The 21,930-nt window shown below is 35.3% G+C and overlaps 1 protein-coding gene across 4 annotated transcripts in view; it reads left to right on the top strand.

Moving 5' to 3' along the window:
* The window catches only part of CEP192 (centrosomal protein 192), a 56,738-nt gene extending 35,273 nt beyond the window's left edge, over positions 1-21,465 (top strand). The window contains exons 32-44 of one of the 4 annotated variants that reach the window (XM_012571901.5): positions 1,209-1,318; positions 2,510-2,651; positions 3,247-3,419; positions 3,722-3,845; positions 5,628-5,733; positions 7,099-7,303; positions 8,405-8,484; positions 9,359-9,454; positions 10,914-11,033; positions 14,754-14,875; positions 15,780-15,903; positions 16,370-16,428; positions 20,977-21,465. In XM_012571901.5, the coding sequence (XP_012427355.5) occupies positions 1,209-1,318; positions 2,510-2,651; positions 3,247-3,419; positions 3,722-3,845; positions 5,628-5,733; positions 7,099-7,303; positions 8,405-8,484; positions 9,359-9,454; positions 10,914-11,033; positions 14,754-14,875; positions 15,780-15,903; positions 16,370-16,428; positions 20,977-21,115 (1,600 nt within the window). In that variant the 3' untranslated portion in view covers positions 21,116-21,465. Of the gene's footprint in view, positions 1-1,208; positions 1,319-2,509; positions 2,652-3,234; positions 3,420-3,702; positions 3,846-5,627; positions 5,734-7,098; positions 7,304-8,404; positions 8,485-9,358; positions 9,455-10,913; positions 11,034-14,753; positions 14,876-15,779; positions 15,904-16,369; positions 16,429-20,976 lie in introns of those variants that run through there. The other 3 variants (XM_072924478.1, XM_072924479.1, XM_072924481.1) reach the window with 3 other exon arrangements.
* The last annotated feature ends 465 nt before the right edge of the window (positions 21,466-21,930 follow it).

Genomic DNA, 21,930 nt, shown 5'->3' with positions numbered 1-21,930 from the left:
AGCTGAATTTAACTGCATGACTTTGAATAAAAAGCTCATAGAATAGCTGAGTTTTTCACCTTGATAGGAAACTGGCTTATTTTAGATATCTTAGAAGATGCTTGTTCCTGATTTTTTGTATGAATTGTTTTGTGTGAGGCAATGCTCACTATCTTAGAATCAGTTGGTCTACAGATAACAGAAAACAGACAGTTTTGGTCTACAGATTACAGAAAACCCATCTAGAAGCTGAATACAACTGCATAGCTATTACTGGAAACTTTCAATTCAGATTCTGGATGTTGTTAGGTATGCAAAATGACTTGTTGATTCTATTAGTCAGCAGGCTGACATTCTTCTCGAAGTAGTGGTCTAGCTGGTTGTTTCTTGGTGGGAGTTTTTCTGAAATCTCCCTTGATAACTTGAAAGAGTATATCTTGCAATGAGAGTTCTCTAAGCCAGTCCAGCCTCATTCTGTAATAATGCACTAGAATGAGAGCATGATTTGGGACTTAGGGGCAGGAATGTGAAATGAGTACTTCGCCTCATCTGCCAGCTTGTGCCTCAAATTCCTTACTCCAAAATTATATATAGTCAGCAGCCCAGGAAGTAGCTTAGACCCGAGAGTTAGTAATGCTAGGTATTCTTTCCTCCTCCATGGCCCTGACCTTATCTAAGTGCCAGATTTCCTCTTGCTGACCTGTAGCTTCCCATTTTTCCCAGGACTATTTATATCTCTGCCTCCCAGTCTTTTCTATTCTGTTGGCAGTCATGCTCCTTGGCTCTGTGTTCCTGCTGTTGGCTGGCACCTGCTGCCACTCTGACATTGACTAGTCAATTTTTCCTCTCAAAAAACTTCCACTTGTAACCAAAATAGCGTTTTCCTTCTTCCTTTGGTGATTGAAACATCACTCAGATGCCTGATGTACTTATCAAAAATCTAGTAGGTGTGACTGACAGCACAGAACAAGTATGGAAAGACAAACATATGGTAACCATTATTTCAGTGTTTCCTTTTACTCTGCAGCAATAGAGTAGGTATTTCTTTAACCATTTTAAGACTGTGAAAAGGCTTTAGTTTTAAATGGATGCTCCCAGATTTGAGCTTGGTGTAGTCGAGAAATGATGAAGTGAAAATCCTGTTGGATTCTTATGATTTGTATCAATCTTTTCAAGTTGTTGTTTCTAGTACTTTGTTTAATTTAATGACTCCTGTTTACCTCTAACAGAGCTGTGATGTATAAACCTGAGGTAGAAAAACGCATAATCCCAGAAAACAACTTAGTGAGAAACGCTGTATTTGATGAAGAATTTCAAGGGGAGCAGCTTGTGACAGAAGGTAAGACTATGACTTCTTAAAAGAAAAATATAATACTTGTTTCTGTGTGGCAAATGTGCTTTTGGCTTGAATCCTAGTTATTTTTTCGCTATTTTTTTTATAAATGTAGAAGAAAAATCCTGAATTTGGACAGTTATACTGGCAAAGTTTTGTTGTATTTTCTTTCCCCAGTCTAGCTGAGGAGGAGTGTGATAGAATGGCTTTGGTGGGCCCCTGGCATCCAGCCAGGGTCAACTCACTACAACAGAATTTTTTCATTCAGTATATTTTTATTTAAATGATTTTCTGTACTTTTCTCCTAGTAATACGAACCTCCAGTCTGTAAATATTATAGCATTAAAAATGCTGAGTTTATTTGGAAAGTGTTTGGCTTAATAACCATTGGAAAAGATTCAGTTTGCTGTATACGTATATATTTTAAAATTGAAATGCAGGCAATGTGGCTGACACCAAAATATGTATTTATTTTCCTTCATAAATTAAATAGCTTTTTCTTCTGCTTGTTAGTAAGAAATACATTAATAAGAATACAGCATATTGTAAAGGTTCCTTAAAGCACCCCCAAGTGTTCAATCCCATAAGTGTCATGAAGAAATTTAGTGTCAAACCCTATTCTGGAGCTAGTTATATTCACATATGGAATGACTTACTGTCCTAAGACTACTACACCTGAATAAATGTGGTCTGTTTCTTTCCCTATGAATTGTATATTGTCTTTACTTGGAAAAGTAAAGATTTTTTTTTTTATCATTCATCTTAGTTGAGGTGAAATGCTAGTAACATTGGATTCTTGCATTCTGGACTATCCTTTGAAGTTGTTAAGCCATTATTGGAGAAAAAAGTAAAAGCTAACTCTAATTTGTCATAGAATCAAATTGGTATATAGCATTTGTTTAAAGGTGGAAACTATATGATAATGTTTTTATATTTATTTATTTTTATATGTAATATTTACTGTATCTTATAGTAAAAAGTTTAAAATTGGTCTGTATTGAGAGTTATATATTGTATTTGATGTTAGTGTTGAGCTACACATGATAACTAAACTTGTAGGAAGTAGTTTTGGAATGATCTGGGATTTCTTAGCTGGTGGATAATTAACTAGGTCTATGTCTTAAATCTCTGTGGTGTAATTTCTGAGTATTACAGAATTTTTCTTACTAGAATTGCTCTTATTACTCTCATTTTTAGTATGTGATGTCCCACGAGAGACAAATGATATCCATCTTTTCTATGCAAATATGCAAAAGATTCTCCTTTCTGTGGTTGGATATTCCACTTGTGATCAGGATGGCTTTCATCAGTCTCCTGGACCCCAATTGGAATTGGACAGGTACTGGAATCATAATAAATAATTATATGTATGTAATGTTTTTTTCTTGTGAGGGTGGTTAGGCACTGAACAGGTTGCCCAGAGTGGCTGTGAAGTTTTCATCTGTGAAGAAATTAAAAATTTGGCTGAGCAATATCCTGAATTACCTGCTATAGCTGACCCTCCTTTGTGCAGGGGTGTTGGACTGGGTGATCTCCACAGGGCCTTCCTGATCTTCAGAATGTGTTGCACAACATGCTGTGAAACTCAACTTGCATTGCCTTATTTCTCTAGGCAGTACTTGTTTTCTCTGTATATGTTTTCAAATTATTTTATATTATTATCTTCTGAAGATAATTATTTATTTTAGTTCCTCTCATTCTAAATGGTACCTTCCACTTCCAAACATTCTGTGGAAAAGCTGTGTCCTGATATAGCTGCTGGATTGTTTCATACTTTATAGAGAATTGAATCAAATTGAGGGCCCATGTATTGTACTTTAGTAATAAAATTTTGAGAAATACTAAGAGTAGGCTATGAGTAATTTTGAGATATACTAAGAGTAGGTCATGAGGTATTTTTTTACTGCATTTGCTTAATGCAGTCTTATTTTCAGATTGGAGAACTTTGTCAGACATACCACTTCACCTTTGGACGTTCTTCCTGTTAAAGGACCTCAGGGTACTTCTTTATCTGCGAAAACTAATGATCTAGTTCAGAATAAATCAGATGCTCAACAGACTTGGGCTGTTACACCTGAGTATTTGACTTTGACACCTCCTTCTCTTGGTAAGTATTTTTTTAAGTTAATGAAATAGCCACTTAAGTATTAAGATAACTGTACTGCATAAGATGTTTTTAAGTGTGGATTGGCCAGTAGTCTTTATGCAGACTTGATTTGAACACAGTTTTGAATAAATCATCAGAGGTATTGTGCTCTGTGTATACATACAGAATGCATACCCATGAAGATTTTAAAGTAATATAAAGATAAAATTAAGACAGAAAATACTTTATTTTCATTGATGCATCTCTGTATCTTCGGCATTTTTGTGAATTTTGTGTGTGTTAGGTTTTTTTGTGTGTTACAGGTGAAACAGCAGATATTAGACATGTAGAAATTCTCAACAATTCCAATCAAATGTTGACGTTTGAACTTTCATGGCCAGCTCACTGCCTTACTGTAACCCCACAACATGGAGATGTTGAACCAGGGTAAGTATATTTCCATAAGTTCCTTTACGTGTGAAAGTGTGGTGAGGTTTCGGAGGAATTTAGTTTAAGTGTGTAACTTAAGTTTAGGAATTTTAGTTTGTTTTTAGGAATTTACTTTAGTTTGCTTAGATTGCACCCTGAAACTATTTTAGTTCCAGGGTATAGATATTTTATCAACTAACATGCAAATCTAGGTTTTTTTTTAGGACCTTATCCTTTTACAGTTATGTATTAATGGAAGTATTCTTCTGTCACGAGTATAATTACCTTGGTGCCAGGAATTTTCTGTTCCTGGAAGTACTATTATTATTTCATAATTTTCAAGGAGCTGAATGGCCAGGGAAGCTGAAGCTTTAAAAATCTATTTTTGCCGTAGTTTTTTGTTTAAAATTTAGATGTGCGTTTAAAAACAAAAGATGCTTCCTGCCTTCCACAACCAAGAAACAACCCCCAAAATAGCAGTTCTTATAGAAGGCTTCTCTTCTGGAGACTTAGCATTTTCTTTAGCAAATGTGTTGATATTCCTTACAACTTGATCTTGGGATACTTTTTATTTTGAGAAAAATGGGTTTTGCCATTTAACCTTTGCCTTCTCTGTATCTGTAGGTATGAGAATAAATACAAGCCAGTGTCAGCTTGCCCATGCCTTAATTAGGGTATTCTTGGAAAAGTAGTCATAATATCATTGCATATGTATATGGGACTTTTCACATATGGCAGCAGATATTTCCACAATTTATGCTTGAATGGTCTGTGCACCTCTCCCTTCTAAATTTCTGGTGTTTTTTAAGGTTTAGTTCAGAACAGCTTTAAAACCTTGTTATTAAACTATTCTCATCTTACAAAAAAAAAGTCTCCCACCAAAAAATAGGTTTTCCTTTCAGGATTATATTGCAGTAGTTGCTTTAACTTTGAAGATGTTTACCCAAATATACTTTCTCTTCAGTCCTGCCTTTCTGGTTGCATTTTCAACACTTGATTTCATATTCATGTAGATGTAAATTTCTGGGAAACTTTCATCATTCCTGAGAACAACATAGAGTTCCATGGAAGGGATAGGATATCTGCCACTTATTGCAGATTCAGTCAGTGCCAAGAAAAATCGTCTCAAAAAGCAGTAAGAATGAACGACTTTCCAGTATCTGTGAAAGTAAGGACATACTGAGTGTCTCATACACCAAATTCAAGATTGTCTGGATTATTTATTGAAAAGAGGATATTGAAGGCCTTCTGCATGCAATTTTCTACAGTTTAGAATTTTAAAATGTGTTCACTGGAAAAGAGTGGGCAGAATCCTCACATTTTGGGTCCAAGTAAGTAGTCTGGATCAAGAACAGAAGTTTGCAAGTAGGAAGCAGACCCGTGGGAACAGCTGACTTAAGCACAGCAAGCTACACTTGCCCAGTTTTCTATTTTTCATGACCATCTCCTCGCAGTGCTAAGGGTAGTCAACCTGTCAGAATAGGAGCCAGCCAGAATATTTTATACTCTGCACTGTCTGGGCTGGAGCCTGTAGAATTCTTGAACTGAGTTAGGCCATGAAAAGAGGTGATCTGATTTCTCAGTGATGGTGAAAGAAGATCCTGGGATCGTGGCTATTAAAGCTTAATATATGGCATATCTGAATACCTTAGATTTTACTATCTGTTGAGCATCTTCAGTTACCTGCTGTCTTAAAAGCACATCCTTTTTTTTTGGGTGGGCTAGTGACAGATGTTGTAGATACTGATTCTAGTATGAGAGTCATGCTAGTTGATTGATCTTTTAAATTTTTTTTTTTAGGGGCAGTACAGTAATTCTGGTGAGTCCTAATCCATCACTTGCCACAAGGTCCGCATTAATTCCTTGGAGTGGCCTAATCTATATCCATTGTGATAATGGACTAAAGGTATGTGATTTGCTTGAGACTTCAGATTGCAACTTTTTATTTTACTTTGTCAGTTTGAATAAAGTTGCTAAACCTTTTAGATTTGAGTCAGCAGCTCTGTCAACTTCCATTATTCTTTTTAATTTGTAAAGTTCTCAAAGAAAAGTAGTCAAGATGCCATTTTGTAAACTGAGATTTTTGGTTCATACATCTCTGAAGAAATACCGTGATGTGAACACTAACTGAATTTCCAACAAAACTGCACCCACCACTGCCTTATGCATTGTTTTCTAAAACACTAATATATATGTAGATGTGCACAAATAAAAGTAGTTAGTATCATATTGTAAAATATGATGGTATTGGGTAGAGGGTATTGGACAAGTCATAGCTCCTTTTGAGCTCCCTTATGGTAAACTTGACCTTCTGGATGACAGGTCTGTGATAAAGAATGTCTAGAACAGGTTGTGCCTCTTCATGGATTTTAATCCAAGATATTTCCCTGATAAAATTAAGGCATAGAAATAAAATTTATGAAGCCAAAAGTTTTTCTTTTTACTGTGCAAGAGCAGAAGGACTCTTTGGTAAGCTCTCCTAAAGAAAGAGAATTATTTCTTTTTTTTCTTATTTTTACATTCAGTGTATGTTTTGGATTATTTGTAACAATGCACAGAGAGAGAAATAGACACTGAAAGGCTAAAACTGTATCTACTTCCCTTTTGCATGAAGGGAAGTGTGAGGTATGATACAGAATTGGAAACTGCCTCCAAAAAACCAAAATAAACAGGGAAGTTGTTGAGAAGGAGATGATAACTGCATGTAGTTAACTATGTTATGCTCTACAATATGAGAAAAGGATTTAAAAAATCTACTAGGACAAGTGTAGAGAATGTAGCAAAACCCATCAAATTATAAGAAATCTGATAGTTGGTAATGCTTTTGTCATTTATTTGCTACCTCTCCAAATCAGCAAAAAGTATGCTAAGATTCTGCTAGCATTACCTGAAACTTTTAAAATTTCTTAATTATATAGCAAAAGTGAACACAAAGCTCCTTATGAATGAGGCAGCTCTGTTTCCATTATCTGCAATAGAGAATGCTGTAGGAATTGCCAGTTGAACTAGTTGAAATTGTTATTCCTGTTGAATTAAAATGCCTAGATAGAAAAAATTCAGGGATATGTTCCTTTTGTCCTAAATTAGACTTGTCATAGAATCTTTAAACTTTAGAGGTTGGAGAAGATGTGGTGATGTAATGTATGAGAGCTTTCCTTTGTTGAAATGTGAAGCTGAACATAAGCTCTTATGTGTAAGCTAAACTGTTTGACTTGTTGATATATCAATATTTACTGTTTAAAACTTTACTTTTCTCCAAATTATGCAAAAGTTTATTAAAGTGCTTATTCAAGAGGCTGTCACAGAGAATGTCTCTGGATCAGACTTTCCATGTAGAAGATGTGATATAATTACTCCACAGTCTGAAAATCCTACTGTTGATGTGCCAAAGCCTCTCCCCAGGCTCCCTCTAACAGAAATCGACATAAAGAACAGAAACATTGTTTTTCCTAAAACAAGACCTGGTCAAAGCTCAGGTAAGAGGAATTAGTTATTATATATATATATATATATATATATATAAAATATAGTTATTAAATATAGCATCTTGTGTTCAGAGGCTTACCCCCCCCCCCCCCCCGCCCCAGTTCTCCTTATACTGTACAGTCACACCTTTTTTCCACAGTTAGGTTTGCATACCGGCAAATCAGTTGCCACTATGATGAATGCAGCTACTCTGTGCCCTGGGAAAAGAGTGTTGGGGGGTGACTGTGTCTGCTAGAAACTCTCCTGGCTCAAGGCGCCTTTGCAGTAGATCTGTTCTCATCTGTGCTTATGCCCATAGGAGAGGAGACCAATCTGTCTCTTTAGCGGAGAAATAAATGCTCTTCTTAAAGACAATAGGAGTGTCAGCTATAAGGCTGGCTGTCCTTGTCTTGGTATATAGCAATTGAGGAGGACAGGGTAGATAATGGAGTCTTGAAATACTTTTAGTTCCAGTAATGCTTAAAATTCTCAAAGTAACTGTATGGAACTCTCATTCTGTTATCTAGATACCATTTTTTTTTTGGCAGTACTTATTTTTTTGAATTATCTATTGCCATTAATTTTTTTTTTCCCAGCAGACTTGAGGACTTTTAAGACTTAATTTATCAATTATATCTGGGGATTTTTGCTAAAATTATGAAAGGATTGTAATATAATACTTTGGTGTTTATAAATTTCCCATATAATGTATGTCTGCAGCTAAACTTTAAGTGCTATTCTAGACTGAGATGATCTTGTCCTATTCTTGCCAAGAGACATGTATTTATATATGTGCTGAGTAACAAAACATTTTTGATGCAAGTTTATTTGGTCCTAGACTGGAATAATCTGTGTTTTGTCTCTGAAGGTTCAAATAATATATTGGGAAGGAGTTGGATATCTTTTTCGGTGGAGTCTAATTTTTTTGTGTATAAGCTTTTACAAACTTCATTACAGTGTGCTTTGTTGAGTCTGCCCTTGAGATTTGCTGTAATGAAAACTGTTTCCACTAAACTTGTGTTCATCAAGAAACATCGTTTTTGCTTAACTCTTTACATCAGTGATACTTGAACAGAGATGTTTAGTATACTGGTCTGATATTTCTCTTTTAGAGAATTACCTGGAAATGGAGAATAAAGGGAATGAAAATCTAAAGTGGAAATTGTCGTCTTTTGCACCACCCTATATTAAAGTAAGTGAATGCTTGCATTGGAAGTTTTATGCAAATCCCTGGGTTTTATTTTTAACTTCTCTCTTCCTGCTGTGCTCTCTCTCTCCCTGTTGCCTCTCAAGAAAGAATATATATTTGAGCATGACCTCAGTTACAAAGATTTTTTTCCTCTGTCCATATCAGGGAAATGTTTTGCTCCATTTTTTCATCCCTAATGTGCTTACTGACTATGAATCAATCAGTACCCCGTGGTACAGTTTCTGCTTCACTTACTGCTTTACAGAGTTTGCTTGTGCTCATTCAGTATCATCATCCAGGTTGCATTAAGTGATCAAGCATAAATGAAAGATAGGTGTCTCTTTTTGACTCCAGAATGCCAGACTTGTCTTGTTCCAAACTTGTGCTGCTGAAATTGCACTGTACGTGGTATCTGTGTAGAAATTTGAGTTAGGTCATGGATATTTTAATTACAGTGCTGTTGCCTATGCCTAGCTATTAATATTTGTAAGTGCTTCCCTATTTTTTGATAGTCTGAAATGCTGTGATGATTTTTGATTTTATGCTATAATTATTATTATGGTCTGTTGTTGTGATATGATGAAAAATGGTTATGTAGCACTCTTACCAGTATCCATGGGACTGAGTATGTCATGTTCCAGCCAGGGCATCACCTCTGAACTGTAAGTCAGTAGTACTGGTGTCTGGATTTAGTAGTGTCAGTCTTTATTAATTTGCTTTTAGGGAGTCAATATAAATTCTTTACTTAAAAGCAGCTTAATTGGGTGTATTTTCCTCAGTCTTCTACAAGGGGTGTGTGTGTGGGGGGGGTGTATTGTGTGGTTTCAGGCTATTTTTTTTCTTTCCCTTTGAATCTGACTCATAAATTTATTTGCAGGGTGTGGATGGAAGTGACACTGTTTCTAGGGTTCCTTACGCTGTTTTCAGATTTTCCAAAGTTTCTGGTACTCTCGAAGGTCATGGACAAGAGAAGGTAAACATTTATAAATATTTCAGGCATATTAGTGTATCTCAATTGCAAAATAAGATCTTAAATGAGAAATAAATTTTATTTGATAATGATAAAATATTGGCCTTTCAGTATTGGGTTCTGGTGTGTGCCAGATATTCTGTATCAGCTTAATTCAGCAGAGTTGATTCTAAGAATTCAGGCAATCAAAGTAGTTTGATTTCAAAGTGTGTTTGCGTTACTGTTTGGGGGTTTTTAGGGACAAAGTATTTCAGAAGAGAAAATTATTTTAAATGTTTTGTAAAATTCTGGAAGAAAATGGCAAATAATCCTGGGTTCTTTCAAAACTGGTGTAAGCACCTGATTTCTTTACTTGAAGCATTCTTGCTATACTTGTACAGGAGCAGTAGTTTAATTTGACTTGCATTTTTACCTTCTGGCCAGTAGAGGGTTTCATAACCACAGTTATAAAGCCCATCCAATGATAGACTGAACAGGTTAGTAAGGGTCTTTCTTCCCTCATCTTCTCTCACAATGCTACTTGAGTTTTATCTTTACATCTTCACTAACACCTATCTTTTAATTGTTATGGGTAATTATGACATTGTTTCCATAGAGATGCAATTCGTAATCTATTTACAAGAATAAAAACTTACTCCTGTCTAGTTTCATAGCAATGTCATAATATTGCAGGCCACTATTTGAATTTAAACAATTGTATTTGCCTTAGCAATCCTAGTTCAGGCCTATCTAAATAACATTTACATCCTTGGCATGCCAGGCTGTGGCGGGGGGAACTGATAAAGTACACTGCTATCATGGCTGGCTATTTTTTTGCAGTGGATATTATGATTGGCTAATTAGATATAGTCGTAGTGGTCTATTCTAATCTGCTGCTCTCTTTCTCTTCTTCCCTCAACCTTAGTTCTGAAGTTTATTCTTGAATTAACCTGGTACAGCACTATATGGGTTACATAGGTGACGTTTAAGAAAGATCAATTCATAGGTTGCAACTTGGTTTAAATTTTAGTCTTTCTAATAATTATAGCATGGTGTACTTATAGATTTGGAGCTGGAGGAGCTGAGTTGTTCACAACTTAGTTGCCAGATGAAGGAAGTTTTTTCAGGTGCGCATATTTCCCTTCCTCATCCCCTTTCTCTCCATTTTACTAACAGAAGTAATTGTGCCATCACTTGCTGGCTTTGCTTAAAGCAGATTATCTGAACTCAAGTTTTGTTCAAAATTCCTTGCACAACATATTTCATCCATTTTTTTCCACTTGCTGGCAGAGGAGGACCAGCTAGTTGTATAGTTTTCTGCAAGATCACCTGTGTATGCCATGTGTGTTCTGTAGTGTGTAAATTTTGTGGTGACTGAACCATAACTTTGTACAGGTAAAATAGTGAAGATGTGAAGATTCTGAAGATTATTAGTGCTCTACAAAATTTGGGTGGTTTTTTTTTTGTTTGTTTTTTTTTGTAGGTTGCTGTAATTTTTTCACCTAGAGATAAAGGAGATTACTCCCAGTTCTGGGACTTTGAGTATTACTCAGTTGGAAATACAAGTAGGAAACAAAAATTAAAATTTTACCTTTCTGGAAATGTGAGTATATAAAAGCTATAAACACTGCCTTGAGCACAATTTTTTGATAACATTTTCGTTTTACTATACACTGCTCTTTCATATATACGTTAGTATATTCTGGAAGAAAACTCAACCCAGCTGTATTTTTGCTGGGTTAAATTGTGTTTTTGTTCTTATGTTCCTCTTCCTTATGAGATAATGCATTCTCTTTTGCCATTTATTATATAAAATTTTATTTACCTCAAAGAGAGTAGAGACAAATTTACATTCTAGGGGAATTGTTTCAGTAGACAAATGTATTTCTATCAGTTTTGCTTGTTTTTCTGCTTGCCGGTTTTATTTTTGTAAATAAATAGTGAAGTAACCTTCATTAGGTTACTACTAGCAAAGTAACTAACATTTTCTATAATACATAACTCAGTGCAGTTTTGGACTTTTCAAATATCCATCTTGGAGATGAGTATTAGTGTCTCTAATAAAACCCGCTTCAGTATTTTTTTCAGAGTAACAATGTAAGTGGGGATAATTGTGAAATTTATACATGGGAACAATTGGGTTTGGGCTCCCCTTTGCTCCACTATTGTTTCTAAGCTCAAACTTTATGGTAAGGCTTGGAAGAAATGGTTGGGAGTTGCAACTGTTTTTCTGTGCTCTCTCTCCTTACCTTGCTTTTTATCCCATCTATACAATAGGAATTTGCATAGGACAGAGGATTTATTATCATAAGGAAGAATTAATTATAATTATTAGTTAAATAAGCTGAATGTGAAGAGCTTTGTACATTCAGTATGGCATGATTGCTATATATGCTTTACTATCCTCTTCAGAAAGTTTGACTTGATTTTTCTAAGAAGTCCACTCAAATATTTGGGATCATTCTTTGGAGTACTAAGCATGCTTCAGTAGTAAGAACCTTACTTAACCTTCTTGTTGAGGTACCTTACATTTGTTTTGTAGGTTCCTTGTTCTTTCCAAATTAATTGTGTTGAAAGAGTACTTGTAAAAAGGTTTAATATTAAATAACTTCTGATTTTTGTTCTGTATAATGTTTGGTTTTAGAGGGCTTTTTATTAAGCTTTCATCAAATTCATTGGTCGTAATTTTTCTGAAAATGAGGAAAACATCTAAATAATGTCTTTTTAAAGCTAGTTGAAATGTGGAGAAGATTATTTCTTTAACAGAACTCTAGAGTTTTAAAGAAGTCTCTTCTTAAAACGTGACTAGTTGTCAGAGTTGTGTAAATCTTTGAGCAGCATGACTTGATATTAATGTTTTTGATCTACTGTGTCAGATTTGTTCTTGATTTTTTTCAGAGCTGTTAACAATTAGATCTTGATAGCATCTCTGCACATGGGAAAAAAGTTCGTAGAAAATACTTGAAATGCATGTCATGATCATTTTCAGAAAGATTTTAAAAGGAAGTACTGTCTTTATCAACTAGGTAGGGAGCCATACATCTGGTCAGAGGAGGGATCAATACAGAACATTTAGAGTGTTGCAACTTTTAGTTGAGAAGGCAAGACAAGTGAATTATAATCTGTTACCTTCTCGGGATCGAGAGTTCAGACAGTGTTACTCAAACTTGAAAAGTACTTGGAATCTGGTGGCTTTGCTGAGGCAGGCAGCTACAGCTGTGGTTAATGTGACTTTTGATAGAATGAAGTGAGGAGAGTGACTGACTGTCATTCGGAGTGGCTGAGTGATGTTTCTTTATAGCACTACTTCAGAACAAATGAAAAGTTTGAAAGAGCTCAGGAAGGAACTAAAAGAACAACATTAAATTAGGAAAATCAGTGGCATATACCACTTTAATCTTTTTCCTAACAAATTGATTGACTGTAATTTTGGTTATGCTCTACATGTGTTTGCAGTCCTCACCATTGGAAACTGTAGTCAGGAGTCCAGATCATCATGTCTCCAAAACCAGTCTGAGAGACAGAGGAAGGAGGGATTCTCTGTGCTCGGCAGCCCCAGCCTCTCAGTGCTGGTCATTCAAACTTAGTTTTTTCTTTTCCTGAGGAACATTTGTTCCTGCTGTTGGGAGCTGCTGCTGGAGGCTCTTTGAAGATCACTGAGCTGAGAATGAGTATTGTGCACAGAAGTCTTGTACTGGTATTTGGGTCTAACTATTTGTCCCTTCTGTATGAACTAGCAAGCACCTGCCACAAGGTTGAGGCAGCATCAAAGTCCTGACTGCTCCTTTAGCATGTAGAAAGTTGAGGACTTTGTAAAGAGTTCCTGCTACTTTTTGAAGAGACTACAAATGTTGAATGCATGCCATTTGTTAATTTACATGGTTTATATACTTTAAAAAGTTAAGTACCTTACGTAAGTAACATTAAATACATTTGAAAGTATCTGCAGCACAAAGCTTCATCATCTTTGTGTATCTCAGAAGTGAGAGGAAGGAAAACGTTTTTAAACTCTGTGAGCAAAATAATTCCAATTTTCAAGCGATACAAATTTCTGTGTTCTGAGCAGTTCCTGTCTTTGGAACTGTTGCACTCAATTGTAAACATTTGGAGTGTTAATGTACTGCTCTCATTTGAAACAGCAGAAGTCAGTACAGGCTGTGGTAATGAAAGCAGTATTCCAAGATGCCCTTATAAAGGTTGGGGTAACTTCTGATCATTTTCCATAATGTACCTATTCTCATGCAGTCAACTTGCTTTTTGATAAATTAGAATTTGAATGAAAACAGAGGCATGATGCCCATTGTTTTTCACTATGTAGAAAAATAAAATCTCTTGAAACAAGACATATGTGCAAATACTTATTGTCTTTATTAGGTTCTACTGGGGTTCATGGAAGATTTTTTTTATGGCTGCTGCTATTTCTGACAGACTGATTAGCAGCTCTTTCAATAGAAGAAATGAATGTCTAAAAGACAAGTTTGTCATAGCAGCTCTATTGAAGATGAATCTATTTTTTTCATCTTCCCTGCGTCAGGGAATCAACTGCTTGTCTAAAACGTCAGCACCATTTCAAAAATTGACATAATGTTGTACAACCAAAAGTGTAGGAGGTTCTTTAACTTTGTTTAAGATGTTGTGACCCAAGGGGACTCCAAAGAATATCTGGCAAGATTCACTAAGCAACGCAGAATTTGAAATTGGTTATTTGTCTAATTATTCCCATTGGCTGATCTTGTCTCCTTGTGTTAGAATACCCTAAATGGGGATCTTGGTGATGATAAATATTTTTGCCTAATTTCTGAATTCAGAAAATACCATTTAGTGCATTATCTGCTTCTGCTTCTCTAAAAAGGCCTTTATTTGAGAAGGATGTATTGTTTGTGGTACAAAATTATTACCAAGCTTTTTGCTGTTTTGAGAATTCAGATTATGATGCTGACTTATGTGTTCCTTCTTTCTGAGCACTTGTTTAACCAACTTGGTTGTTCTTGAGGCATATGGGCATAATATCTGCAGAGGAAGTGAGGGGTTTTTTGGCTTTAAGTAAAATCTTGGTTGCCTGCAGTCTTTTTGAGATTCCACCTGCGCTGCTAGTTTGTTGTGAACTGTCTTGTAATAAATAAGTATTCATAAAGAACAGAAGCCTGTTGACATAATCCTCCTAAATAATTGCTTCCATCTCAATGATCCAGACTCTCATGCTTCTTGAAGATTATTCCTTAAATAAAAAGATTTGGATTGGGTAAGGGGAATTACTTACATTCCTGAATACTTAAGTACTTTCGAACTTGGAGTTTACAATCTTCTCTGGTTTTGCCAATAGAGTACTGAAGCAGAAAATGAAACACAAGTTGTGAAATCTTCTCCAAGTGTCCTTAAAAAAACTGAGCTTCCAGTTACACCAGAAAGGAAAGCTTGCTCTGAAGGACAACCAAAAACAATACGGTATGTATGGACAAAACCTGGCAAGAGTGTGTCTGCAGCTGGCTAAAAGGGTGCGGGAGTAGAACCCAGCTCAACAACCAAAACCTTTTTTTACTATTGGGACATCTGTGTGGTAGAACAGGCTTCACTGAGAGTGTGTGTAGTCTATGTCCTCAAATATTTTTGTGATTTAATTGGTCAGCTTGCTCTGACCTCACATCTGACCCTGACTGGAGCAAGAGGTTGAGCTAGAGACCATCTGAGTATCTTCTGACCTGAATGATCCTATGATTCTATGTTAGAGTAAGCAGCTGTAAAAAACAGACTTGCCAAAACCTCTTAGTGGCTTTGTATTGTTCAATTTCCATGCCTTTTCTTTTCAGTTGATTTCTAAGTTGTCTAACTATGATATGCTGTGGTGGATGAACTAGTATTGGCAGTAGAATTCTGTGTATACTTTTTCTGCTTCTTGCCTTTTGGGCACCCCAGTTGATTTATAAAGTAAATTCTGAGAAAACCACAGTACTGCATGTCTTAACCTTGCTGTTCAGTCGTAAGTTAATTGTCAGTTCTTTTGCTGTGGGATGATTGAGAATATGGCAGGAGAGTAAAATGTCTGGTCAAACCTGCAATCTTTGATAAGACTGCAGGTCTCTGGTAAAACATATGGGGGAAAAATTCAGACTGTGAAAGTGCATATTAGTAAATTCCTGTATATTTATGCCATAGTGATGTTTTAGTTATTCTTTCTGGCTAAAATATATTGCCTACAAAACTTAAGGCGAGACAGTTGATGTTTTCTGGATCTTTCCATTTTTACTGATTTATTCTCAGAAAATACACTTGTTACTTCAAGTATGCAATCAATATACACTGATCATACAGGTCAGAAATGTTAATATCTTAAATCCCTTTTTCAAATCAGACAAAAAGAAGTCATTCAAGGAGTATATGCGTCAGAAGACATCTACGTGTTTCCTCTAACCAGAGTTGGGGAAACATGCACATTAAAGGTCCGCTTGCGGAATAACTCCGATGCAACACACATGGTAAGTCTGACAGACTTCATCTTAAATAGATACTTCTAAGTCCTTTCAATTGCTCAACTGCACTGGTTTTTTTCTTTTTCTCTTGACAAAGATTGCAGTAGTACATATCTTATTTTGCTAGTTCCAAAAATCAATGTTTGAAGAATTTTGATGTGTGATTTTTCTTTTTTGTCTGACTGAGTAATTGAGTAAATTTGTAATATATTAATAGGAAAGTATGGTAGATCATAGTTTGCATAGGTTTGTTATTATTCTGATCTACTGATTTTAATTTTTTAATTCATTCAAATATTGAACTAAGTTTGTTTTATTTACTGTTCACAAATGTGGGCATTTTGTATTTTTAAACCTTGGGTCTGTGTAAAGCTGTATTTGTAAGTCACCTGATTTATCTTACACATGTCATAAATTGAATAGGATGCACTTAAATATAGTACACTTTTAAGCATTTTGTATTAAATTACAGCTGAAATTTGTAAAGCCCAGGGAGCCTTTCTACATCAAGCACTTGAAATACTCTATAAGGTGAGTAATGCATATGCTAATGTTTTCTCATAACAAAAAAATTAACCAAGTAATTTGGTAAGATAAATATTTTCTTTATAAGTACACTGCTAAAATATACATAGAAATATTCTGGATGCTTTTGTTTATGGTTACCAGTTGGGGGGGAGGTGGGGGGCAGTTTGTGAGGCTTTTTTGGTGGTTGGTTTTTTTTTCTTGTTAAACTGAACTCTCTAATCTCTGTTCGAAACAGAATGAGCCCACACAGTTATTTCTGCATCTGCCAATTTCTTCCCTGCAAATTGTTTCTAACAGTGCTGCTGCTTTTAATGTTAAGCCTAATGCTTCATGTAACCATTTGGCATGCTGTGCACAATCAAGTCGTTCCTTCCATTTATACTTTCTGCACAACAGATCAAGCAAATTGCCTTCATCATGCTTCTAATTTGACAAACCTGCAGAGCTTCATCAAAGATTCTCTGCAAACACCAGGTTTCAGCAGCCACTGGAATTGTCTGGTCATACCAACTATTTCAGCATTTTACCTGCATAAAAGAAATTTTTAAGTTAGTGATAGCAATCCCTGAAAATAAACCCAGTCATCTGTGGAGTTCATTACATCAAGTATGTGACAGTAGTATTAGTCATCTCTTCAAGAAGTGCAGCATCTCACATGCTCATCTGCAACAGTGGGATTGTCAGGAAGCAGAAATGCAACTGTTTCATTAGAAGTGGTACAGCATACATTCTCAGTGTTTAAACAGGTTCCCATTTTAAACACAGGAAAGCTAGGGCTATAGAGAGCAGAAATTGTGAGCAAATTGTAAATGGAATTAGATATTCTGCCTCCTAATCTGCTCCGCATTTATCACAAAGACAGGGCTGTAGTGGTGTTAGCCAGAGGTATTCAAGGTATTCTTAAGGGCACTTTTCAGTGCCAAGTGTTGTAACTCATCTTAGGCTTGTGTTAGTACTTCAATTTAAATGTCATTTTGTTAAATATTTCATATGAGATGGCACAGAAGGGTTTTTTTGGAGGTAATGACCAGGATAACATCTATCCAAATAAAGACAACTAGCTAGACCTGAGGCTGTACAGCAGCAGACAAAGGACAGGATGACTTGATTTAGTCATCCTTGACAAAAAAATAGTGACTTCACTAGAAGACACTTTGATATTTCAAAACCTTTTTGAGGAATGCTGTAAAAACTATTTGGAATATTTTTTTTCTGCATGAGATTATGAACTACTACTGCATTCATCTAAAGTAGACTTAACAAGTTTAAAAGTCAGTCTACTTTTTCTTTCCTAATAGCTTTGGCAGTTTTTCCTTTGGTTGTAAACACCAGCTTTTCCTATCTTTTAAAAAAATAATTTCTCTGAAATCAACATAGTGCTCTCCCATTTATAAGTATAAAGCAGAAAAGATTTGCTTGACTTGGAGAGATGCCTTTTAAAAAATGTTAACAGTGTTTTAAATGGCTTTTATTTGAGAATACCATCAGGTATCAATATCAGTAAAGCCACTGGTAACTGTTTCCTTTTAAACTTGGGCATCTTAGGAAGTAATGTTCAAAACTAATTGGATGAGACGACTCTTTGCAGGAACTTGGAATATTAGTCTGTAAATAAGAGTATAAGAGTAGCAAGTACCATCTACCTTTATGTTTTTTGCCAAAAAATGTAATATAGTAAACATGGTCTATTCCCTGCTCTTAATTTTGAGGGCCAAAATTAATCCTGTGTAATCAAGTTTTAAATCTAGATAAAGAAAATGAAATTCAGTATCTAATATTAAGAGTCTTGTCTTTCAGAATTTGGTGTAGTGGTTTTATCAGTTCTTCAATTGGTTAGGCAATTCCAAGTACCATTGCATAGCACTGCTGTGGAATTCTGTTTGCAATTTATGCCCAAAAGAATTCCATTTGTTGGCAGACTAGAAATTTTTTTACTGCAAGGAGAATACTTTTAACAATATGACTCTTAAATGATACAAAAATATGAATTTGCCATTAAGAAAGTGGCAAATTTCTGTTTCTAGAAGCACTACCAGGTTGCTATGCCTACTTAAAGCTTGAAAACAAAAGTGTCCCAATTTTATTGCTTTCAGAAGCCATCTGATTACAAGGTAGTGTATGTTCTAGATACTACTAAAATGTAAAGCTCTTTGTTAAGTTGTTCCCTTCACTAATTATTTTTGTTTTCAGTAGCCACCCTTCTGGGTGTCAGTGGTCACTGTTCATTGATGAACCATCTGGTTACTGTGGCTTAAACTGAGCTAACTGCCCATACTCTTCTTTTTCAACTTATTGCACTGTTATGTTTTGAGGATTCGAGGATTGGTTTATCTCTGAAGCAGGCTTCAGACATGCCTGACTTTTCAGAAATACCACTTGAAACTGGTGCAACAACCTGTAAAGGCCATACATTATTCAGAGACTAACTGAGGTGCAGGCATAGTGGAAAGTTTGAAATAAGAGGGGTTTTTTAAGAGAAAAGAGAGTTAACTGCAGCAGAATTCTACTTGTCCTGAAACTATAGTTTTTGATTACTGTACTTGAGAAAAATCTTCCAGGTTGTGTAATTTCTGAGAATGGTTATGTTATGGAGTAGCCCAAAGAACTGTAATATCTGGAGTCTGAACTTTCAAGTCTTGTTAGCTGAGAAAATGAAAATAGCATCTTTCCCTTTGGGTTAGGAAGCAAGTGTGATGAGTCTTATCCTGATTGTGAGAATCAACTGACTGTTACAAAACAGAATACATAATGTATTACTGACTTAGGCTGCTTTTAGGGAAGAACAGTAATGTGTTTAGCACCCACCCAATGGACACCTGAATTTAGAGATCAAGAGGAATTTAATAGGGCTGTCATTTGCTGAGAAACTGCTCTGCCTCACTACCATTGAGGTCATATGGTACATATTCCGGAAATTAAAATTTGCCAGCCAGATGTGGCCATCTTTTTGAAACAGTAATACCTAACTTACTGTTAAGATTTTGATATAGTATGAATTTGAGTGTGGTCATATTGTTCTTTTTTGAGTAAGTGTTATATAATGTATCAGGGAGCATACATATATTATTTCGGAGATGATACAGACTTCTGCATCTCTTCTGGCTTTCTACTGAATTTACTTTTACTTCTGCAAATTCTCAGATGGCCTAGTTATATGCAGCTTCACAGTCTATTCCTACTAAAATTTATGTTTTCTAGCATAATCCATGTTACAGATTAAATAGTCATACTTATGTCCTTCACTTTAAAAAGTTGATTTTTTTTTAAATGAGCTGAGTAAATATCTTCAGCCTGTATACCATAGATGGTTAAAAAGACAGACACTGCCAGATTTGTTATACAACACTTGGCAGTCGAGTATGAGATACAAAACTGATTAGGTTGTATTCTTTTGATGCACTGTTGATTGTAGTTCACTATGGTACAATTAGTACTTTATTTTTGTATTCACCTGATGAAAAAAAAAAAAATACAGTACCATCCCAGTCTTTATTCTAAATGTGTGTACTCTTATTTGATTGACCAGGGTGTTGTTAAAAAAAAAAAAAAGAGTGGTGGTGTGGTTACTTCAGCACTAAGGATGATACTAACAAATGAGAATTGTGTGTAGGGCAGATAGTATGATTTCAGATGTAGGTAAGGGATAGAGTTGAAGGGTGAAATCACAGACTGATTATGATAGCTTGGATTAGTGTATTGAAAAGGAGTATGAAAATGTAGGAAGAATGTAAGAAAAAGAAGGAGAAATAAGTACATTCCAGAGGACTTTGGATAATACTATACACTGTTCAGGAAAGAAAATTGAAGGTATAGTTAAAGCAAACAAAACTGTCTTTTCTGTTTTTACTAAGTGACAATGTTCATAATTCCTTATTTCAGTTTGTGCCTGTTACTGCTACCTGTTTCAGTGCTGGATGTTTCTATTGGATGCCATGGAATCCAATAGACTGCCACTCAGGATTTTCAGCTATTGCTTTTACAGCTTATATTTTTAAGTAATTCAGTCCAGGCTTCTGGCAGTTAACATAGACACCCATTACATTTCGTATGTTTTTATGTAATCCAATAGAAGAGGAATTATGTAAAAACCGCACAAAATTTCTAAAATGCTGTTTGAGGATGGGTGTACTGATTTACAATAATTCAGCAAAATATTTCTTAATGTGGAGGCAATTAGTAGTATTAGAATTTAGTAGCTTCAAATGCATGGATTTCAGAAAAGAGTTGGAAATTTTTGTCTACTTGCGTGATATTTGAAGGGAAGAAATTTTATGCACTGTCAGTATTGCCAAGAGGCAGACCAAGCTTACCAAGGTAAACTAGCAGCAATAAAGACTGTATTACTTTGTATAATCAGAAAGAAAAAATTACCTTGAAGATCAAAGTCCTTCAGAGTAGAAATCGATAATCAAATCTATATAACTGAACTTGATGATCTGGTGTACATCCAGTGTATTATTTTGGTGAAAATACAAACTAGACAAGAATTTGTCTATCAGGTAGTATTTACTTGTTCATTAACAATGATTATGCCCACAATTGCCTTTTTAGATCCTCTCATTACATCTCTGTGCCAGTCCAGTTCAAGCCAAAGGCAGAAGGAATGTTTGAAGATGTCTTCCTTGTGTTGACAAGCAAATATGACCCAATTACTGTTCGGCTATATGGTAAAGCTATTGCAAAAAAATAGAACAGTTTTAACTGTTTATAAAAATTTATAACTGTTCGTATAATTTAAAATATTCAAAGATTTGCTATGACATTTTCCATACTAATGTCCTACTTGTTTTGCCCTGTGATGCTGCTTTGATGAAAAGTCTTCTGTAAGATAAATTATGGTGCTTGTTTCACAAATCTGTTTTGATAGTAAAAACATTGAGAAATAACACTGTATGTTGTAAAATTATAATTTTATAATTTATGTTTCTGCACTTTTAAAGCAAATGGAAGTTTTGTATTTTTGCATTTATTAGAAATAGCTAAATACTGATTTATTTTAAACATTGTAAATTCAGAAATAAAATCTATTTGTAAACAGTTGATTCTACCTGATTTCTGTCTGTTTTAGAGGATTCTTAGATGTACGTAAGGGATCAAGCTGCCTTCTCTTAGGAAACGCTAAATTTCTGGGGGGCTATGAGGGAACAGGTGGGCATATTGCAGTCCAGAAGCTGACCTGTTAATATCACGTTTCCATGAGGTAATGCTGGGATCTGACAATCAGCCCCTAACTTTGTACATAGTTCACTGGGGCAGGCATAAGCATTGTTTTTAACTCTTAACAGAGTGAAAACAATGTAAATTTTAACATGACCAATAGTGCCTTCAGCCCTCCAGAATTATGCATCTTACCCAGTATTCTGTCTCTGAAAGTCACACAAAGATGATGTTACTTTGAGAAATTATGTAAGTCTGGCTGCTTACTGGTTCAATTCCATTTACTCAGTATCTGCCACCAGATGAATAAGGATGGGAAGCAGAATTCCACCTATGCCTTTTCTTTGC

The sequence above is a fragment of the Taeniopygia guttata genome, chromosome 2 (assembly GCF_048771995.1).
Source record: "Taeniopygia guttata chromosome 2, bTaeGut7.mat, whole genome shotgun sequence".
Lineage (NCBI taxonomy): Eukaryota > Metazoa > Chordata > Aves > Passeriformes > Estrildidae > Taeniopygia > Taeniopygia guttata.
This window is presented reverse-complemented; position numbering and strand designations above follow the sequence as displayed.